The sequence below is a fragment of the Phalaenopsis equestris genome, unplaced genomic scaffold (genome assembly GCF_001263595.1).
Source record: "Phalaenopsis equestris unplaced genomic scaffold, ASM126359v1 Scaffold219045, whole genome shotgun sequence".
Classification (NCBI taxonomy): Eukaryota; Viridiplantae; Streptophyta; class Magnoliopsida; order Asparagales; family Orchidaceae; genus Phalaenopsis; species Phalaenopsis equestris.
Window position 1 is genome coordinate 244,674 of NW_018237447.1, and position 22,984 is coordinate 267,657.

A 22,984-nucleotide genomic window follows, 5' to 3' on the forward strand; every position below is an offset into this window, starting at 1 on the left:
ATAAATTTGAAATATGAGCCAATAAATTTGCAATAATAATTAAATTTCTGATTTTTGAACTTGTAAAATTCTTCAAGAGGCTCCTAAGGTTTTGAAATTTCTTTGAAATTGAATTTTTCAAACTCAGACTTCTAGAGTTCAAAATCAATTCAAAATTGGGCTTCTCAAAATTAAGCTCATAGGGTTTAAAATCTATAACACTCAATTTTAATACTTTTAAGGTATACCATAAATTTTGTATCCCTTTATTTGAAACAATTTTACAAAAATTTACAAAGCAAATTGATCAATTTGATATATAAATCTATACATGAATTTAAAACTAAAAAATATATATAAATTTATGAATTTATAAGTTTAAATAAACTTAATTACCCCTAATTTCATTCCCTAATCCCGGTTTACTGTTCCCAACCTACTTTTATCGCTCTTATGTGCACAAACAATGGTGTGAATTTATCCAATGATTGTGAATTATGGATTAGGGAGAGATGTATATACAATTATTAACTCAGGTTAATTGCATTAACTTCAATCCTTTCTTTTTCCTGTATCACAATCTGGGTGAGAACAGCATGGAAGCTGGGGTTTTCGGGTAGGATTTATGGGAAGAATCGAGGTAAGATAATCCCTTACATGCCTTAGATCACTTTCTTCTTTCCCCATGCTGATTTGTTCTTGTTGGCTTGCAGAAGCGTGCAATTCTAGCATTATAGCTTGAGTTGAGAACCTGCACAGTTGCATGGCTGAAAGTCGCAGCTCACTGCCAGAAGCTCCAATGGAAAATTAATTAGTGTAAACCTCTCTTTTGCGATATTTGGATATTCGTTTTCTTCCTTACGTTTTCATTTTGATGTTTGCCACAAATCAATAAGCTTCAATTTCGACTACCGTAGCAGGAGGCGAGCATGTGTCGGAGACTACAAACTTAATTTGTATGCATTCGTATGTGAATTTAGTCGGAAATTAGCGAAGTAAGGGGATAGGAGGAATGCGAAAGAAGTTGGAAGTATCAGAGAAAAGCTAGTTTTGTAGAGAAGCCTATTTGAGATGAGAAAGTTATGTTTGTGGTTAAATCACGAAATGAGCTATAATTTCATGAGACCCTAAGATTTTTACGAATTCCAGGTTGTTTATATTAGGCGGTGTGCTCAAGGCGAGCTTGGGAAAACTCGTTAGGCTGCTCTATCATTTCAGTTAAAAAAATCTCGTGCTAATTTAAGAAGAATACCTCTTTGTAGATTTCCATGAGATTAAGTGCTGACACTGTTGCATTTAAATGTTTCTGCATATTATGGATGAATATTTGTATATATTGTATGAATGAAAACTTGATTTGTTTCTTATGATACATGATTTTACCATGTTATAAATTTGATGAAAATACTTATGAAATAATTGCATGCAGATATTTATTTACTATGATTCATGTATATGATATATGAAATGCTTATGATGAATACTATTTACAGGAATTATTATTTAAGAAATATCAAAAGTGATGTTATATGTAGACTATTGCATGAATACGTTCAATTATAAATTATATGGAACGATGAGATTCCCGACTCTTGGTATAGAAGGAGATGAAACTATGAGAACCGTTGAGATCAGACAACGACCGAACGTAGGAAACTGTTGATACCAGAAGACTATTAATAACTATTATGTTGGGAGGGCCCAACCCTTATCAATAGTTAATGTGGTCTTCGGGTTGGATGATGACCCAATGATTGTGTCTGTTGTGATTCGTGGAAGAATAAAGATCCCATCCGTCTCGTCCACGATCCAAGCCTCATCCGCGATTGCGTCTGTCATGATTTGAGGAAGAATAAGATCCCTTCCGTCTCGTCCGCATCTGCGATCCAATCTTGCCAGATAGAGCCGTCGCTCCTTGGTGCACTGCTTGAGCTGCTTGTCTTTATTCACTTAACAGAAAGCCGAATAATTTGATTTTCTTTGGTCTTTTTTGGATCTCTTGGGTTTTCTTTGGTTTTATGTTGATAAATTTTAATCAACAATTTTCTTGATAATCAACTTGTGAATGACAATTCTGTTTGAATGTCTTCTGAGAAAACACATGAAATTTTGGCTATCAAATTCACGGGAAAGAATTATGCAACTTATGAATTTCAGTTCAAGATGTTTTTGAAAGGGAAGGAGGTTTGGGTTTATATTGGTTGGTCTTCTCCAGCACCTACAGTGTCGAAAGATCTTGGTCAATGGGAGACAAAAGATGCTCAGATTGTTTCTTGGATTTTGAGATCTATTGAGGCTCATTTGGCGAAGAATTTACAATCCTTTGGCATGGCTAAAAAAATGTGAAAATTCTTGAAGCGCGTCTACAATCAAAATAAAACTGCAAGGCGCTTTCAATTGGAACATAATACGAGTAATTATAGTCAAGACATTCTCTCAATTGAACAAGATTATTCTGGCTTTCTTAATTTATGGATTGAATATTCTGACATTATATATGCCATGGTGTCAATGGAGAATTTAGCTAGTTTTCAGGTTATTCATTATGTGAGTCCTCGTGATTAGTTTTTGATGAATCTCAGACCTGAATTTGAAATTATTTGGGCTGTGCTACTGAATTGAGATCCGGTTCTTTGTTTGGATGTATGTTTTAGTGAATTACTGCGCGAAGAACAAAGATTGGCGACATAAGCTACTATTCATGCAGCTGGTGGATCATCAGAAATAGTTAATGTTGCATATGCTGCCCAGATCCGAGGGAACGAAACAAAGCTGTGTTACAACTGCAAAGAATTTGATCATATTGCTAGCCAATGTAGTAAGAAATTCAGTAAGTATTGCAAGAAAAATTGATATATTATTAAGAAGTGTCTTACACAGCCTCAAAACCTCAAATCACAAGTCCTTCATGCTATGGTATCCGATTCTCACAATCTTGGTCCGACATCCACAATTGCTGGTAATACTCAATCTATTCTCACACCAGATATGGTTCAACAGATGATTCTCTCTGACTTTTTTACTCTTGGTCTTCAAGGGAAAGGTAAGAATTACTTCTGTTCATTTTCCTTGGTTTGTTGATTCCAACGCTACTAACCATATAAATGACACATCTGATTTATTGCATAATTAACGCCCGTATACTGGTGCTCAACATATTCAGGTCGTTAATGAAAATAATATTCCAATTACGATACTTAGTGATATTAACTCTTCCTTCCTACATGTCTTGATTTCTCCTAAATTATCTACAAACTTACTTTCTGTTGGTCAAATGATGGATAATAATTATGATGTACACTTTTCTCGTGATGGTTGTGTTTTGTAGAATCAGGTGTCGGGGAAGGTGATAGCGAAGAGACCTAAAGTGTGTAGGTTATTTTCATTATAATTTACTGTTCCTCGGATATTGTCATTAGCTTCTTCAGTTGTTGAAAATAAGGTTGGCATCTGACATAGACGATTAGGTCATCTAAATAATGTTGTTTTAAATCATTTGTTGCAAAATGATATTTTTAGATCTACAGATAAAAACTTATTAGTTGACTGTTTCTCTTATAAACTATGCAAAAGTAAGACATTGTCTTTTTCTATTTTGGGAAGTCATGCCAATAAATGCTTTGATTTTATTCATAGTGATGATTGGGGAATTATGCCGGTTATTTCACATGCTAAGTATAAATATTTTATGATATTTATAGATGATAACAACAAATTCACATGGATCTATTTTTTGCATTCCAAAGCAGAAGTGTTTACCATGTTTCAAACCTTCATATATTGAAACTCAGTTCTCCTATTGTATTAAAATCTTACGATATGACAATGGTGGTGAATATATGTCTCATGAGTTTCAAACATTTCTTCATAGCAAGGGTATTGTCTCACAATGTTTATGTCCTTATACACCTCAACAGAATGAAGTTGCAGAACGAAAAAATCATCATCATATGAATATGACGCACACATTATTATTAGAATCTTCTATTCCAGCTAAGTTTTGGGAAAAAACTTTATCTACTGCAATTTATCTGATTAATCGCTTACCATCCCAATAATTGAATTTTGATTTTCTTTACTATCGAATTTTTTGTAAACATCCTAATTATCACATGCTAAATATCTTAAGATGTATTTGTTTTGTTCATTTACCTGTCCATGAACGTCATAAGTTGGCAGCTCAGTCTGTTCGATGTACCTTTATGGGTTACAGTTCTAATCATAAAAACGTTTTGTGTTATAACTTGATTAATCATTGATGACGTATCTCTTGGGATATGATTTTTTTTTAAACATGAATAATATTTTCAGTATCATCTTTTGACATCTGACACTGTTATACATCCTCCCTTTGATGATTCTTCTTTTGATAAACGATTCAAGGCTGAAATTGTCTACACACGACACTTGGCTCTTTCATCTCCAATCCTTCCCGACCCTGCTGAAAATGCTCCAACGAGTCTTCGACGATAAACTCGACACATTCATCCTCTGAATAAATATGATTTTTCTACAATTTTAACTAATATGATTGTTTCTACATCTTATTTTAAGGCTACCAAAGAAACTTGTTAGGTAAAAGACATGCAAGAGGAACTTCAGGCTCTTTAAACAATCACACTTGTGTTATTGGTTCATGTTTTGCAGGTGTTAAACCCATTGGTTGTAAATGAGTTTATTCTCTTAAACTCCGATCTGATGGCTTCCTTGACAGATATGAGGCAAGATTGATAGCTATTGGCAATTGACAAGAATATGGGATTGATTATGAAGAGACATTTGCATCTGTGGCTAAGATGACAACTGTCCAACTTGTTTTATCTATTGCTGTTTCTAAAGGTTGGTTTTTACAACAGATGGATGTTAAAAATGTATTTTTGCATGGTGACCTTAAGGAAGATATCTATATAACCGCTCCAGGCTTTGATTTCTACACCCTCACATGATATTTGTAAGCTTAAATGGTCTCTATACGACTTGAAATAAGCTCCACGGGCCTAGTTTGAAATGTTTCACAACACTCTTCTTAGTTTCTCTTTTATTCAAAGTCAGTATGATTTTTCATTATTTTTTTGGAAGACTGCCAAGGGTATTGTGTTGTTATTAGTCTATGTTAATGATATTGTCATCACTGGATCCAATACTCAATTGTTGTCTCAATTATCGAAGTGTCTTCAGGGTTCTTTTCACATGAATGATTTGAGGTATTTAACCTATTTCTTAGTTCTTGAGGTTCACTTTTCTCCTTCCGATATTTTTCTTCACAATCATAACTATATTAAGGAACTCATTGCTTTGGCAGGCTCCAAGAGGGTCTTCCTGTTGATACTCCTTTGGAAGTGAATGTTAAATATCAACAAAATGATGATGACTTTCTATTTAATCTATATATGAATCGACAACTTGTTGGGAGTCTCAATTATCTAACCATCACACGTCTTGATATTTCATTTGCTGTGCAACAAGTTAGTCAATTTATGCAGGCATCTACACATCTTCATTTAGCTGCAGTTTGACGTATTGTTAGGTTTTGGAAAGATACTTCTCATCTTTTTTGCGGAGTCTACTATTTGCTTAACAATCTATAATGATGCTAAGTGGGCTGATTGTTCTGATGCATGTCGATCTATTACTGGTTGGTGCATGTTTCTGGACAACTCTTTAATTTCTTGGAAGAGAAAGAAATAAGATCGAGTGTCTAAATCTTCTACCGAGTCTGAATATTGTGCTACGTCCTCTGCTTGTTCTGAGACCATTTGTCTTCGAGATTTGTTGGCTGAGCTTGGTTTTTCTCAACTTGAGTCTACTTCTCTTTATGCAGATAATACCAGTGCTATTCATATTACTGCTAATCTTGTCTTTCATGAGCGCACGAAACACATTAAAGTGAACTGTCATTCTATTCTAGAAGCTTATGATAATGACATTATTTCTCATTCTCATATCTCTTCTGATATTCAAACGACTGTTATATTTACTAAGGCCCTTTTGGGGCAGAGTCACCTGTTTCTTGTTGACAAATTGATGATTCTTGATCAGCCAACATCAATTTGAGGGGGTATATCAATCAAGAATAACTGAAATTGGGCAGAATTAAGAGTTTACTTATTTAAATTGCTGAATTAAATTCCGTAACTTAATTGTACATATTTTTCTACTGCTGAATATTTAGATTAGGAGTATGTATTATTACAAATTATTATGTATTATTAGACTATGTAAAATAGATTGTACAGACCATTATTTATTGGAATGAAAGCAAAGGAAAAAGACATTAACCTATTTACTCAAAACATTGACAACAAATACTTGTCATCCATTATTATCTACCTGCTGCACATTATAGAAAGTGGGGGTTGTTGCAATGTTGGGATTTTGATTAAGAAAGATTACTTTTCTTAATTAATCTAATTTATTAAAATTTTTTATAAACCATTGTATTAATAATTTGTATATATTATTATATATAATTTAAGCGATACAAAATGTAGAACTTTATACAAATAGTTTGGATGAATATGGTGTGATGAGAAAAAGCAGGGTATATTTCAAAATTAAGTTTTAATTGATCCTTAAGTTGTTTTTGGGCATTACAACAAATTTGTGGAGCTTATGTACATGTTATACAAAATGCCCAAGGAGGAGTTTTAAGGTTGAAGGAAGCGAAGGTGAACACAAGAAGGTTGCATGATGGTTTATTTGTATGGAAACATGAGGTGACTAATGAATTTAAAGTATGGCTAAACATATATTTGTAATAGTAATCTACTAATATGTTACAAAATGGAATTTAAAAAAATGTCGACGGACTATTGTAATGGGAAGCATCAAGTAGGACAATAGAAGAATCATTGGAGGTTAATGCTATCATCGTAATAGAGCTGCTAATGTGGAGCTTTTAGATACCATGGATTATTAATATTATTTATTTGCATGTTAACAAATGAAATTTGGTCATAAAATGAACTATTAACATGAAAATTACTTTATAGATTTATTTTGATTCCTTAAGCTATTTTGTTTTGTTATTGAGCTGTATTAAATAAATTGATCATGTTTTTGTTTAGGCGAACTTATAATTTCTGAGTTAATTCTCTTAGATATATGGATGTATTTTTATTTTCATATGTATGGTTATATGGCTTTATAAGTAATATGTCATGATCCATCCAATTTTTAGGAAAGGCGTCAAACTAATTCAAGAAAAATGTTTTGTTTGAATATTTGATGCCATACATCTAATGTTTATCTTTGCTCTACAGGATGTATTTAGATCCTTTGTCAGAGCTATCTTTCATGAATATATATGCACAACGCGAGAATGTTCCAGGCACTGTTATAATTGATGGTAAGCCATATGATTTACCTGTGTAATTTTTCTATACTTCACATGCTTTTCAATAACGAACTTTCGATAATCTTTCAGTCTCATTTTAATTGTGTAGCATGGTTGTTGTGGCTCATTGCATGCCCCAAATAAGAATATTTTTCTTAATCGATTGATGTGTAACAACATGAAATAATACTATTTTTTAACACCATAAAAAATGCCAGTACCGTTCTCTGGAATTTTATCATATTTTATTGTTGCTTACTTGGAAGGAGTATACCCATCTGAATTTTCTTATCATTGTCTTTTTTGTCTTGCGCACTTTATTTTTTTCAAATATTTTACTACATACTTTTCAAAGGTTGTGTATGGTGCTATGACGTGGTTACTTGTAGTGTGATTTTGAAAAATATTTAAAAAAACTTTTCTTATAACTCTCACCCACCCCATTTGTGGGAGCCCCTTGCACTTTTTATATCCTTTTCTCCCCCAGTGGTTGCATAGCAATTATGATGACTCATTATTATGCTGTATTATTTCTGGTCAAAGCGTTCTAATTGTTCCAAAAGATATTGATTATATGATAACTTGCAAAATGGTGATTGAACAAAGGCAGCTGAATTTTCTTATGGGAAGGAGTTTTACAAGACTTTATTAGGATGTGCTGCATTTCTGCACATTTTATATTTGTAATTCTGAACATAAATGATCTATCATCAAGAAATACAATGAAACAAAGAGAGTATTTTTGAGAAATTCCTTGAGAGACATCAAAGAGGGTAAGATAGTTGGAAATTAATATTATTTGGGTATGATTAGAGGACAAAAGAAGAAGCACCAATTGTGCAGAAAGCTAGAATTAGTGCATCGTGTTAGGAAGCGACTTAAAGTTAGGAGCTGTTTAGATAGTTTAACATAATATTACAAAACTTAGTGCGAAAGAGTGATGACTGAACACATCGTGCCTCACAATGTTATAAATTTCAGTGAGAAATGATTATATTTGAGATATAGTTTTGCCTAAAATATAGTGAGGATATGATAGTTGATAGTTGATAGTTGATTGTAATTGTTTTGGGGTGTAAAACAAAATGAAGATGAAGCACTAATAATGCTCTATGGTAGGAAGCATAGTGTTATTAGCTGGAAAGTATCATGGTAGGAGCTCACGTAGATTTAGGTAACCAAAATTAATGCTAAAGCAGCTCTAAAAATGGATGCTAAAGCAATTCTAAAAATGAATGCATGATGAAGGATGCTCCACATAGAAAAATACAAATATTAGAACTATAGACGCTGTTGTTGATGTTGTTTGTGATGAAGATGACATGAATGAAGCTGAAGAAGGATTCGACTTGATCACTATAGCTGATGAAAATTAACTTCAATTGCCAAAAATATATTTGTTTGATTTATGCGTTCTTTAAGCATTTGAGTATCTGTAATTGTGTTACTTTACTTAATGAAGGTGGATCTGGTTACTGCAAGTATGGTTGGAGCAAGTATTCCTCTCCCTCTGGACGTTGTGCAACATTTTTGGTTAGTTTTGTGCTTATTATGCATAAGCCTTTAGTTGTATGCCTTTAATGAATGCCAACGCTAATATTTTATTTAGTTCATTCTCTACTATTAAACCCCAAGAATCTTTGTTTATCGTTTATATATGATTATAACTTGATCAACTTTACGATTTTCATTGTTCTCAGGAATTTGGTAATATAGAATCTCCAATGTATTCAAGACTTCGTCATTTCTTTTCAACAATCTATTCAAGGTTAAATTTTCTATCTTAGTCATCATTAAATATATATAATATATGATTACATATGGTTTAATAGCCTCAAGAAACATGATAACTAAGGTGAAGGCGGTGATGCAAGTGGTTTCTAATTCATTTTCAACACTAGAAAAAAGTTCTATATGATGACTCCCCATCATAGGATAAGATTATATCAGTTAATTTCATTGACTGTCTATATGACACGACCCTGTATCAGCCACCCCATTAATTGCTCACCATTATGTGCCATTTTTTTATGCCATGGCTTCGTTCCTCATGAACTCAGTGTCATTACAACTGTCAAAGTTTGCGATATTTTTTATTTTGTTTTCTATACTCATCATGATGCTATTTATATTTGGTTTTTTAATCTTTCTATTATTTTATCATTTTATCTTTTGTGCTGTCAACCGATATTTTGCTTTTAGTTCAAGGAATGCTTTTTTTAGCTATTTATTCCACTAGTCATTTAAAGCTTACATATGCTATTTTATGGGTGAAAGTCGCTTGAATGCATTGTTGGCCTCTTCCAAAATTAATTGTTTGACCCCATCTTGCTGAGTGATTAAATATTCTGGCTTATCGAGTTTTATATGTTATGGGAAACAAATATGATAATATTATGGTTGTCTTATAATGCACTTTTATCCACATGATTTTTTGGGATGTACTACCTTGAACTCTTCCTATATTGGCCATCCCATCTCGTCTTTTGGAAGAGAATATGTGTGAAACTGAGGAACTTTTTTTCACAATTAATATTTGGAGGGAGAGTAAGTGAGTGTATTCCATAAAAGTAGATTTATTATTCATGTTATACTTTTTTCAATTACTTGAACTCAATGAGGTAGGAATAACAAATATTTTATGAATCTATGTAAAAGACAATATCTCACTATCAAATTCAAGTAAAGTAGAGAATATGGCTTGCTTATTCTCCCAAGGTGCAGTAAGGTTAATCACAATAAAAAACGCTATCAAGAGACATTCTTGATTATAAAAAATGTCTTGTGTTTTAATCTGCCTAGGTCAACATAAATAAGAGACTATGATTTAAAATTTGTTATTTTAATAGGGCTCTATAATTTGAAACTATTTAATCCAGAAGTAGAGAATATGGCTTGCTCAATCTCCCATGGTGCAGTAAGGCAAATTACAAGAAAAAAACACTATCAAGTTACATTCTTGATTCTAGAAAATATGTTTGTGTTTTAATTTGCCTAGGTCAACATCAAGAAGAGACTATGATTTAAAAATTGTTATTTAATAGGGCGATCCATGATTTGAAACTATTTAATTCAGAAGTTGGAGAGTCAGTTACAATAATCAAGTGAGACGATTGCCTTTTTAATTGAAAACCAATGTAATAAAATTCAACAACCGTGATGAGCTTCAAAGGCCCTAAAAGATGATGGGTAAGGATACTGAATTTTGGAAAAAGATCAATGTAGTTAAAATTTCATAGATCTATCATTCTAGATTATCTAGCTCAAAATCACTTAGACATGAAGGTAGTTATACTAGCTTAATTTTGAGATGCTCAATGAACAACTATGAATTATGTCATTAAGAGCTAGCATTGTGATGTCAAGCTAAGGAGAAAAATAGAGATTCATAATCAGACGATTTCTAGGCGATAGACCAAAAAGATGCAAGAATTATAATATTTAGCTGTATTAAATTTGCCTACGGAAAGATAAGAATGTAATAGCACAAATATATGCAACCAGGTTTGCTCAGATGGACTTACAATCCTACTTTGATCATGACAGTTACTACTTAACATTCTAGATTCTTAGGCTTATAAAAAAAAAGCCATACCAACAATAGATGGTTCTATCTTAAGGAACATTTTTTGTAATGAAAGTTATTAAGTGAAAGGCTTTTACGTGTTGAGATATTGACCGTGTTGTGAAGGTGCACAAACACTAGGTGATGCGGCCATGAGGGGCATGGGGTTCACTTCCTGCATTCACACTTGAACTGACACTAGGTGATGTGGGCGTGACTGGTGTGTGATTCACTTCCCGTGTTCACGCCTAGACCTACTGGTATGGGATAACCGACTGGCTCCTCCACATAGGTTTGGCGCCTCATTTCAACAGAAGGCCCCAAACCTATCTACCTAGGACTTATATATCTGCTCTTGTTTATTTGAATTTCAGTTTTAGTAAGTTTCTCGTCGGAACAACCATTAGTGTCTACAGTTTTTTCTTCTAGGATATCCATTGGTGAGTGGTGGTTCGATTGCATCTTATTCTGAGGTGGTGACTATTCTCAACTTTCCCTTCCACCACTTCCTTTCCTCTGCCACCGCTGTCATCGTACCTGCTACAGATGCCTGGCTACAACTCTGCTTTGTTGTTTTTCTGCAGTTTCGCTTTGCTGTCACTTTCCATATCTTCTTCCACCTACCGCTGCCTTGCAATCCCTCGTTCCCACTTACTACTGCCTCTCCTAATCCAACAACCAACCTTCCTCCACTGATAGCCGCCCCCAACCAACAATGTCTTCTTTCAACCCCTTTTCTCATCACTACCGCTGTCCAGGAGTAGCGAACCTACTAGTTTCTTAGCTGCCATCCCCGTGCCGCCCCTAACCCTTGCTCTGCCAAACACCACCCTTCCATTCCGCCCAACTTACTACCACCCGTTTGGGATAAAACCATAATTGCGTTTAGGTCGAATCTGTTGCTATTTCTATTCTGTTTGTGTGACTATATTTCCCTATGTTTAATTCAGTAATAACATTTTGTTTACTTGTCGTGGTCTGGGTTAATTTCGGTTATCACTAGTGGTTTTAATTGCTGGTAAATATCTCATCCAATAAATTCAAAGAGAACAAATTTCAATTTATTAAGGCATTAAGCTATGTAATTAATTTTAATAAAATTTTTTTCCAAAGTTGATTTCATATTGATTAATCTATTTATTAAAGATGCTAGAAATGATTTATACTAAGAGTCTAGTGCAATCATATGAGTTCCACATAGGACATACCCAATAATAAACCATGAAAAACGTCACATGAGAGGAGCAATTCCTTATATATATAGTTATATCAAATAAAAAAAATAGTTGAGTTTTGTATGATACACACTCAAACTCTTAAATTTATTTTAAAATAAAACTGACAACAAAAAAAAGTTTGAGATTTTTTTCACTCCTAGTTATTATCACATGGATCACACTTTATACCTAATCTATCTAGTTTTAGGTATCGTCGGATCCACCCGACTTGACATAGCAGCTCTACGATGAGTTTCTTCACGCTCGTCTCGAGCTCGCCGCCTAATGCATGCAACCCGAAAATCATAGACATCATAGGATTTCATGAAATTCCAACTCACATTGTGATTTAACCCAGAACACGACCTATTTGTTAAAACATACCTCAAACAAGCTTCTTGACATAAGTTCGTCCCTCCAATACTGCCAAATTTTCTCCCAACTCTTTCTAACACCTCAAAACTCCCTTCCCCTTCACTAATTCTGTGCTCAAGTCTCTAAGGAAGCTTGCAAATCACTTTTCACACTTCTGACACCAGTTTGGTGCTTTCGAAGGCTATCATAAATGAAAAAGCACACAAAATCGAGACAAGTATTAAAACAAAAGCAAGAGGAAAGAAATAAAAGTTTTAAATAACTTGAGAGAGGGATTCATACTCACCAATTTCACCTCGGGGCTTTGGATCGCATCTTGCGACTCCTAGATGGCCGCCTATACCTTTCTGTTTGCCGCAACTACAATGCCCCCAACCAAACACCTTCTAGCGTGCAATACGAGAGCAGGGAGATGCGGAGTGCGACACTCGAGCGATCCCCCCTTAATTCTTAATTGTTAAATCGAATCGAATCATTGCGAACACCTTCTAGCGTGCAATACGAGTGCGGGGAGATGCGGAGTGCGACACTCGAGCGATCCCCCTTTAATTCTTAATTGTTAAATCGAATCGAATCATTGCAGGCTGAGAGATATGGGATTAGAGAGATTAGGAAAGGAAATTAAGGTTTAACTAAGGTTATTATACTTATAACTTCAAAATTTTATATTTTCCAATCTAATAATAATTAATATATAGTACTTTATATTGAATTGATTAATTTCATGGATAAAATTTTATAAAAATAATTCAGTTGACTTATGAGGGTTGCAAAAATTGAGATACTTTTAAAATTTGATGAACTTTACATGGGATCTCAAAGGTGGGTGTTATAATTCTCCCATCTATAGAAATTTTATCCTCAAAATTTCTGACTTGAATAGAGAAAGATATTTCTATCATATTTCCTCTTCTTTTTCTCATATCGCTTCTTTTTCAGGCCCGTGCTTTCACTTTATGTTGACAAAGGGAATTTGTCTGTTTCTTTGCTTTTTAATATCAGTTTCTAAAATACTTTTAGGTTATTCAATATAAGTTAGAATTTTATGCACGTCAATTTCTTCCTGTGAAATCCCTTGCTCGGAATATCTAACATATCTGTAAATAATACTAATCTTTACGCAACTGGACTGATCCTTTCTAGAATTTCAAAAGGACCGATGTATGTAGGACTCAATTTGTTTCCTTGATCCTTTCCAAAATTTTAAAGGACCGATGTACGTAGGACTCAATTTGTTTCTTTGACCAAATCTAACTGTATCTTTCATTGGCCCTACTTTCAAGAATATGAAATCTCTAACTTCAAATTTGACTGCTTTGTGCGTTGGTTCATAGTATTTCTGCTGTCGAGCCTGAGCAGCTTTCAATCTGTTTTTGATTAATATAATTTTCTCTATAGCTTCATTAATTAAATTAGGACCTAATATTTGATGTTCACCCTCTGCGACCCAACTTAGTGTAGTTCTACATTTTTTGCCAAATGCTTCATAAGGGGCCATTTTGATACTAGACAGATAGCTTTTGTTGTAGGAGAACTCGTCATTGTAACTTGATCTTCTGTCTCCAAAGTCGAGAACACAAAGTCTTAATAGATCTTCCAATAACTGAATTGTTCTTTCTGTTTGTCTGTCGGTTTGTGGTTGAAATGCAACCGTGTACCAAAATCTTGTTTAATGCCTTTTCACAACCTGGACGTAAATCTTTCATTTATGTTAGAAACAATAACTTTTAGAATACCATGTAATCTGATAATTTCTTTGACATACAATCTATCCAACTTTTCAACTAAATTAATTTGCCTGATTGGTAAATGGCGAGCTGACTTCATTATCCTGACAATAATAACTCAAATACTGGCGTGACCTTGTCTGGATTAAGAAAATCCCATAACAAAATCCATAGTAATTTCTTTCCATTTCAATTCAGGTTTTGATAATGATTGTAGCAATTCATTGGGTCTCTGATGCCAACCTTTACAATCTGGCATGCTTGACATTGTTATACATATTGAGCAGCATCTTTCTTCATACATGACCACCAAAATATCAATTTAAAGTCCTTGTATTGTTTAGTGCTGCCTAAGTGAATTTTGTAGCCTGCATGATGAGGTTCATGTAGAATTTCTTTTCTCAAATCAGTAGGTACCCATAACTACAACATATGTTTGATTACGCCATTCTCATCAAATGTAGCAACCCTCTTTTCGGATTGATATTGTTTCAGAAGTTTTGTATATTCACTATTACCTTTCTGAGTGCATTGATTCTATCTATCAAATTAGATTGCACTGTCAACTGATGTAAATACCCACTATCTCTGGTCTTTTAACTTCGAACTGTAGGAAATCAGTTTCTTTAATCAACTCTGGCCTCTGAGTGATAATCCAGCTTGCACTGCCTGTGGATTTACGACTCAATGCATTGCCAATTACATTTGTTCGGCCATGACAATACTATATGTTAAAATCATAGTCTTTGATCCGCTTAAACTATGTTCGCTGCCTCAAATTCAGCTCTTTTTGTGTGAAAATGTACTTCAGACTTTGATGATAAATGATAATCCAGCTTGCACTACCTGAGAATTTACGAATCAATGCATCGACAACTACATTTATTGGCCATGATAATACTATATATTCAAATCATTTTCTTTGTTCAGCTCTAACTATATTCGCTGCATGAAATTCAACTCTTTTTGTGTGAAAATGTATTTTATACTTTAATGATCAGTGAATACTTCGCTTTTCATGTCATACAAATAATGTCACCAATCTTGAGAGCAAACACTGCGGTAGCCAACTCCATGTCATGCGTGGGATATTTCCTTTAATGTGTCTTCAACTGTTGGGATGCATAAGCTATCACCTTTCTATTCTGCATTAAAACACAACCCAAGCCTCACTGTAAATCTGGAATGCCTCTATACTTGATGGAATAGTTAAAACTGATGTAGTGGTCAAATGCTCAACTCTTGAAAATTGTGCTTAAATTGAACGTCTTTTCTCATCAGCTTGGACAACGACATTGCTATATGTGAAAATTTTTTTACAAACCTATTGTAATATCCAACCAAATAAAAAATCTGCGTACCTTCGTAACATTTTTTGCAGTATGCCATTCCACAATTGCTTAACCTTTTGAGAATTAACTGAGATTTCTTGTCCACTCATAATGTGTCCCAAAAATTCAATGCTTCTCTACCAAATTTACATTTAGAAAATTTTACATACAGCTGATTTTGTCTCACCAGCTCTCAATTTATCTTCATATAGTTGTCATGACCTCATTATTCCTAAATAAATTAGAATTTCATCAATAAAAATAATACAAACTATCATCAATAAAAATAAGATCAAAATGATCCATATACGACTTGAAATTTTGTCTCATTAAGTCCATAAATATAGCAGTAGCATTATTTAAGCCAAAATACATTATTAAGAATTCGTAATGATCATACTTGATCTCAAAAGTTGTCTTATTTTATCTGCCTCATTGTCTTTGATCTGATGATATTTATATCTCAAATCAATTCTGAAAAATATAGTAGCCCCTTCTAACTGATCGAATATATCATTGATTCTGGACAATTGATATTTGTTCTTGATAAACCTTGTTCAACTTTCTATAATCAATACATGGCTGCATCGATCCGTCTTTTTATTTGACGAACAATGCTGGAACACTCTAAGGTGAATTGCTTGGTTAGATAAAACACCTATCTATTTGTTCCTGTAATTTACAATTTAATTCCTGCAATTTCTTCGGAGCCATTCTGTATGGAACTTGAAAAGTGCAAATGTACCTGGCTGCACATCAATGCCAAACTCAACTTCTCGTTTTGGCGGTAGCCCTAACAATTTTTCGGGAAATACATAAAAATTTAACAACAACTGAAATGCTTTTCAAATCCAACACATCTTTATTTAGCCGTTCTAATTTGGCCATAATTACTAGTTCACCACTTCATAAATACTTCCTAATTTTCACTCTATTGATCAGAGATGATTGCACATTTCGATCACCTAAGATATATGATGACTTTTCACTAGGAAAATTGAGTGTCACTCACCTTTTCTAGGATTTATTTATAGCAAAATGATTTACCAACCAATCTATCCCCAATATGACATCAAAAGTCCATCTTAGAATGATAATCAACTCTGCTTGCAGCTTTTAATCATGAATATTAATGTGTACGATACATTTTTTTTTGCAGAAAAATAACTTCTCGAAAGCATCATAACAAACAATGCTGGAGTAAAATGCATAATATCAACATTTAAATTAACAACAAAATCATCTGAAATAAAAGAATGCGATGCACCTGAATCAAGTAGAATTGTGCCAAATTGATTTTGAAACATAAACGTACCTGCAACCACTTATTCAGATTATTTGGCTTCTTGTGGGGTAATTGTGAAAAATCGAGCTTTTACTGGTTACTTAGTTATGCGTTTTGAATTTTTATCATTTGCTTGAGTAGAAGGTTTTCCCAAAAAGTGAGATTTGTTAAACTGGCTACCTTCAAAATTGTTTCTGGTCTGTCCTTGTCCTTGAATTATTAGTGGTCTGATGTTTTTTTTCCCGCGGATAGTTAATTTGAATATGCTATAGCTGTCCAAATTTGTAATGTTTCACCTTTTTTCGTTCGTTGCTGCTATAGTGCCCGCGAGCAGAAGATGGGGAGTATGACACTTAAATTATCCTTCATTAATTTTTAGCCGTTCGATCGAATCAAACCATTTCATACCTCGAGAGACAATATTAGGGAGATTAGGAAAGGAGATTAAGATTTAATTAAGGTAATTATACTTATAACTTCGGAATTTTATAAAAAATAATTCGGTTGAATTCTAAGCGGTACGAAAATTGAGTTACTTATAAAATTTGCCAAACTTTACATGGGATCCTAAAATTTGGGTCTTACAACATGGTTCAACTAGAACATCACTCAAATGTGTGCAAAGAATTGTAGACATTTTTTGTTGTTGTGATTTATGTAAACCATTTTAAATAAAAATTAATTTTGAATTTATGTAAACCATTTTTAAAAAATTGCTATGGATTTCCTGGATATATACAGTCGCAAGACCCAAATTACAATTGAGATTTAGATATTAAATTGATGTTTTAAAACTGAAATTGTATGTTTTAAAATTTAAGGATTTGAAAAATTAAACTCAAATGGTAGGCCAAGGTAAAGGCCAAATTCAAAGATCAAATTCAATTTTCTAATTGGAGAATTTGAAGAAGTTTTCAGTCCTTATTCATATTGCGCTAACTAAATTTTCAGATGTCTTTAATCCAGTTAAAATACATGCCCAAATATTAAGGTTATGGTTGTGAATACTTAATGTTTTTCACCATTATCAAAAAAGGGGCAAAAATTATTAAAAGTATAAATATATAGAAACATTCCCAATATATTTGGGGATGTTTAATGTTTAACTTCTCATTTTGAGAGGCTTGATTAATTAATCGATGAAGTTATGTGTTTTATATTATTAAAGTGAGAAGCTTTCGATAATGAATTGACAGATATTTGATGCAAACACATGTGATTCCCATAAACTTTGAAACGCGTGCTCATGCAGATGCAATGAACTGTTTCAATAAATTTTTATTTTTTTTGAAATTATTTGAAGTTTTTAATAATTAAAGCTAAATTACAATAATTGGGAAAAAGTGAAATAAATTTAAAAGTTAGATAATTTAGAGAGTGTTCAAGAACGTTTAAAATTATGTTTCAAATAAAAATGGTTCATGAATAAAGTCATTAATGCATAAATTTGATTTTTCTTGGAATCCTATTTTCTATACATTCTAAATATAGGATTGTTTTTAATTTTAACATAATATATTGTGCATGCGAATTTTGAAAAACTATGGCATTGCACTCAATGCTTTAAAATGAGATGGTTAGGAAACTCTGAATTTATTAATGCTATTTAGGTACTGCTTAATAATTAAAAATCGAAATAATGAATATTTAATTGTTAGAAATCGAGAACCAATAGGAAGATTTGGGCCAATAGGGGCAAGTCAATTGTAGGTATTAGTTACAATCAATATGATTAAATTGACTAATTTGACTTGAAATGTCTATTTGGGTTAAATGAACCAATCGGATGAATTGGGCTTTGTTAAGAGTCAATCAAGCTTGTGTCACCTTTGTTTAATTAATTGAAAGAATCTCCAAACTTGACTTGGCTCAATGTGCCTGAACTGGTAAAATTGATCCTACAAGTCTTAAATGGTAATTTTGGTTAACTATGGTTATATGGACCAATTTACATTATTGGAGGGCCAATTGGGGTCAAGTATTTTATGATGGACTTATTAAAATGTTTTAAATCATTATGATAACTATGTTTATATGGGCCAAATAAATTTATTGGATGATCAATTGGGGTATGGTGGACTTATTAAAATTTTTTAAGTCATTATGAATCATCAATTTTATGGATTTGGCCTATGGTTAAATAAGTCCATTTGTTCTTGGCTTTTTTAGAAGGTTTCAATCAAGCTTCATTAAAGGTCTATTTGGCTCTATTAGGTCATCTATAATTTATTGCGGCATATTAAAGGGGTGTTGGACAAAAGTAATTTGTCCAAGTTTCATGGTTTGGGTCTAATAACCTAATTGGATTTCATTGGGCCAAGCTAGGGTTCAGGGAGATTTAGCCTACTCCAGTGGTCAACTATAGTCAATTCTTTTATATGATTTGGTGATCTAACCTTTATGAAAGATGCTCAACCAATCGATGTGATAAATTAGTTCAAAATAACCAAATAAGTTTGGATAAAAAGGTATTGGGGTAATGTTAATCAATAGGTCAACCTTGGTCCACAGGTTGAGTTCAGGAGATCTCACGGTTTATTACATTGCACATGTATGTAATTGAGCCATTGAGAGAGAAATGGATTACCTAGACCACTATTCGAGGTCATTGGGACCAATCAAGGTTAACCATGAAAGAAGTTCTTCCATACGACTAACTTAGGGTCAAACCTATTGATAGAATTGAACCGTCATTTCATTTCTCTCCGTTGTTTTAACTCTGAATTGCCGTCAAACGTTTTTTATCCCTTTTGAAACTCTACCCAGCTTGCATATTCTCTTTCTATTGCTATTCCACTACCTCTCTGTGCTGACTCTAGAATAGTGTCACACTCAATATTACCTTGTAATCTATAATACTTATTTATTTTTCTTAACAGTCTAATGATGGCGTTCTAGATAGATGGCTTGTCTGATTGGTTATCTAAATTGCTTACAAGTTAACTTACATTCTTCATTATTATTAAGGTTTCTTTTGATATGTTAATTGCAGGATGCAGGTGAAGCCATCATCTCAGCCAATTATTGTATCTATACCAATCTGTCACTCTGATGGTTAGTAAAGTTTCTTGTAAAATTTGCCTGTGAATTCAGGATTAGTAATCTTGTTGATCAAGTTGAAGTTCAATTTCTGAATATGCTTGGCGGTTTTTCTTTGGGCGTTGCATATGGTTTATCATATCTTATTTGTGAATTTCTTTGTTCTTTTAAACATTAATAAAATCACAAATAATCATAAGTTTATTTTAGCCACGGGCTCGTGAAAATGCTCAGTTGTTCATCTTTTTCTGTTGTCCTTATTAGATACTGAATCCGCTAGAGCATCTAGAAGACAACTTAGAGAAGCAATATATACAGTTCTCGCTGATCTGAATGCACCTGCTGTTTGTGCAATTGATCAGGTGTTTTATCTAATTTTTTCTTGCTATTTCATTTTTTGTAAGCATGAATGTATTCTGTTATTATTCCTATCATGGCGTCCAATAAACTTAGCTGAACTTGGAAACACGGGCTTTTGCTATTCATGACCAATTCATTCGTCTTTACAGAGCTTGATGTAATAGTCAATATAAATGCATTTAAAATATCATTATTGTGTATGACTACAATAAAATGTCATTCTCTTGTGTTTGTGTGTGTATGGGAGTGAGAGAAAGAGAGAGAGAGGGTGGGGAGAGAGAGAGTGATGATATATTTCCTTCTATTCTCTCTCTCTTGGTGCGCTTCTTATTATTTAGGTTAGTAACTTAGAGCCTTAAGGTGGCTGAGTGGGGCCAGGCTTTACTCTATCATCTAGTTTTCATGAGCTATTCCATTTAAAAAGAGAACCCTTTTGTGCGCATTTGTTTATGCTCTGCCATGGGGACCCTACTCTTGCACTTTTTTTTAATCATAACCAACTTATTTAACTTATTTCTTTCTTTTTGAATTAATATTTTTTTTTTCAATTTTTTTTTTATTTTCTCACATTCTTGCATTGCCCTTTTTTTTTTAAGTTAGATGCTTCAAAATTAAAGTTAATAAGTATATCGATTAAAAATGAAGTTATCAAGATAGAAATACTTATTTGATAAATCAATAAGTAATGGCTTTAAGAAAGAAATTTCTTTGGTAGTGCATGATGGACAATATGAGAGTAAGAATTCTCTTATTCCTTAATGATGAAATTACAACTCTCCTTCTTATATAAATAGTAAAAGCTAGTCCTACCATTACAACCTGCTAAAGGTACAACCAACAAAAGAAAAGAAATATAACATAATAAAAAAGGACAAAACGAGAATAAATCTAAAATAGAAAATTCATAATTCCACACTTCTCAAGCTGGTTCATAGATGTTTAAAGACAAAGCTTTTATGGAGGTAGAGATTTAGTAAATACATCAACAACTTGGAGATGAGTTAGAATGTAGATTAAGTAAATAATGTCTTCATTGACTGTGGAGTAAATAAGTTGGTTATGATTAAAAAAAAGTGCAAGGGTAAGGTTTAAATCTCAATGTGCTTGGTCATGTCATGATGCATAAGATTCTTTGCATTACTAACGACGACTTGGCTATCACAAAACATCTTTATTGGATTGACTGCGGAGTATCTAAACTCATTTATTTCCCCATTGAATCTACATTCCTTCACTAGTTCCTAAAGTAAGTGCTGGATACTCAAATTCTACACTACTTCTAGAGACTAATGCTTGCTTCTTGCTCTTCCATGTGATAAAATTTCTCCAGACATAGGAACAATACCTAGAGGCGGGTCTTTTGTCCGCAGTTCTTCTGCCTAGCTAGTATCAGTGTACATCTCCACCTCTCTGTTGTCAGATTTCTTTAACAATAACCCTCTGCCAGGGATTTTCTTAAGAAATCTCCAAATATTCTTCATTTGTACTATTAATGTGTTGACTTACTATGTCGACTGAGTAATCGATATCAGATCTAGTGTATGTTAAGTGGATAATTTTTGCCATCGATCTCTGGTATCTACTTTTTTCACTGTTTTCTTCTCCCCCTAACAATAATATTTTTTGAAATTCATATGAGTCTCAACAGGTTTGCACCCCAACATTTTTGTTTCTTTTAATAGTTCTAGGTTGTAATTTCTTTGGTATATCATAATACCCATCTTAAACCTGACCAATTCCATGCCCAGAAAGTATCTATTGCTTCTAGATCCTTAATTTCACATTTAGTGGCAAAATTCTCTTTAATCTTCCCAATCTCTTTGTCATCATCACCTGTGAGTATCATATTATCCACATATACAATGAGTATAACTTTCTTAAATTCTTGTGTATGCTTTATGAACAGTTTATGTTCTGCTCTGTATTGGATGTACCCATTATGTTTTATAGTCTTAGCAAACTTGTCAAATCAAGCCCTTGGAGATTGTTCGAGGCAATAAAGTGTTTTTCTTAGTTTACAAATCAGATGTTTATTTGATTCATTAATACAGAAAGTAATAGGAAAAAAAGCGGAAACACACAAAACAAATTTATTAATAGGGAAATAGGGTTACAACACAACACAAACTGAAAATAACATCACTAACACATAAAACGACACAAACAACACCTTAAAAGTGCATCCCACATGCGGTGGAGTTTTGCTAGGTGGATTGTGATGGCTAGTGAGGGTGGTGGTAGCAAAGGTAGAGTGAGAAATTGCAGGAAAAGCTAGAGGAGCTGGCTGTCTAGTGCAGCGATAGCGAGAAATTGGGGCAGAAACGGTAGGAACTACAATGGCTTGTTGTCTCGGGGAGGAGACAACAAGGACTGGTGGGTCCGAACCTATGTTAGTAATGATGGGAAGGTGTTGAACAATAGGGTAAATGCAGGAGATGGGGCGACAGCGGCTGTGGAAGGGGATTAGGAGCGATCGAGCTATGGGAAAGGAGGAGGGTTGGATAGCCAAAAAGGAGGAAGATACAAACCACATTGAAGTTGGATATAGTCGAAACCCACCACCTTGTCGGATACAACCCACAAAGGGGAAAAAGACTCCACACAGGAATATAAAATCAATACATAGTAAAACTCACTCTAAACTCTGAAAATAACAAATAAATAGACTCTTATATGAAGAAGAAAGGAAATAAATAAAGAAGGAAACTCCCATACAAAAGGAAGGGGTGGGAAGGTGATCTCGCCCTGTCAAACTTCTGTCTCCAGGCCG

At 33.5% G+C, this 22,984-nt stretch overlaps 1 protein-coding gene across 2 annotated transcripts in view; it reads left to right on the top strand.

Annotated features, from left to right (window-relative positions):
- The window catches only part of LOC110037367 (actin-related protein 8), a 96,042-nt gene that overhangs the window by 11,573 nt on the left and 61,485 nt on the right, over positions 1-22,984 (top strand). Inside the window, exons 1-6 of one of the 2 annotated variants that reach the window (XM_020742000.1) lie at positions 734-795; positions 7,242-7,327; positions 8,778-8,848; positions 9,016-9,083; positions 19,808-19,869; positions 20,119-20,216. In XM_020742000.1, coding sequence (XP_020597659.1) covers positions 7,243-7,327; positions 8,778-8,848; positions 9,016-9,083; positions 19,808-19,869; positions 20,119-20,216 — 384 coding nt within the window. In that variant the 5' untranslated portion in view covers positions 734-795; position 7,242. Of the gene's footprint in view, positions 1-733; positions 796-7,241; positions 7,328-8,777; positions 8,849-9,015; positions 9,084-19,807; positions 19,870-20,118; positions 20,217-22,984 lie in introns of those variants that run through there. The other variant, XM_020741998.1, reaches the window with a different exon arrangement.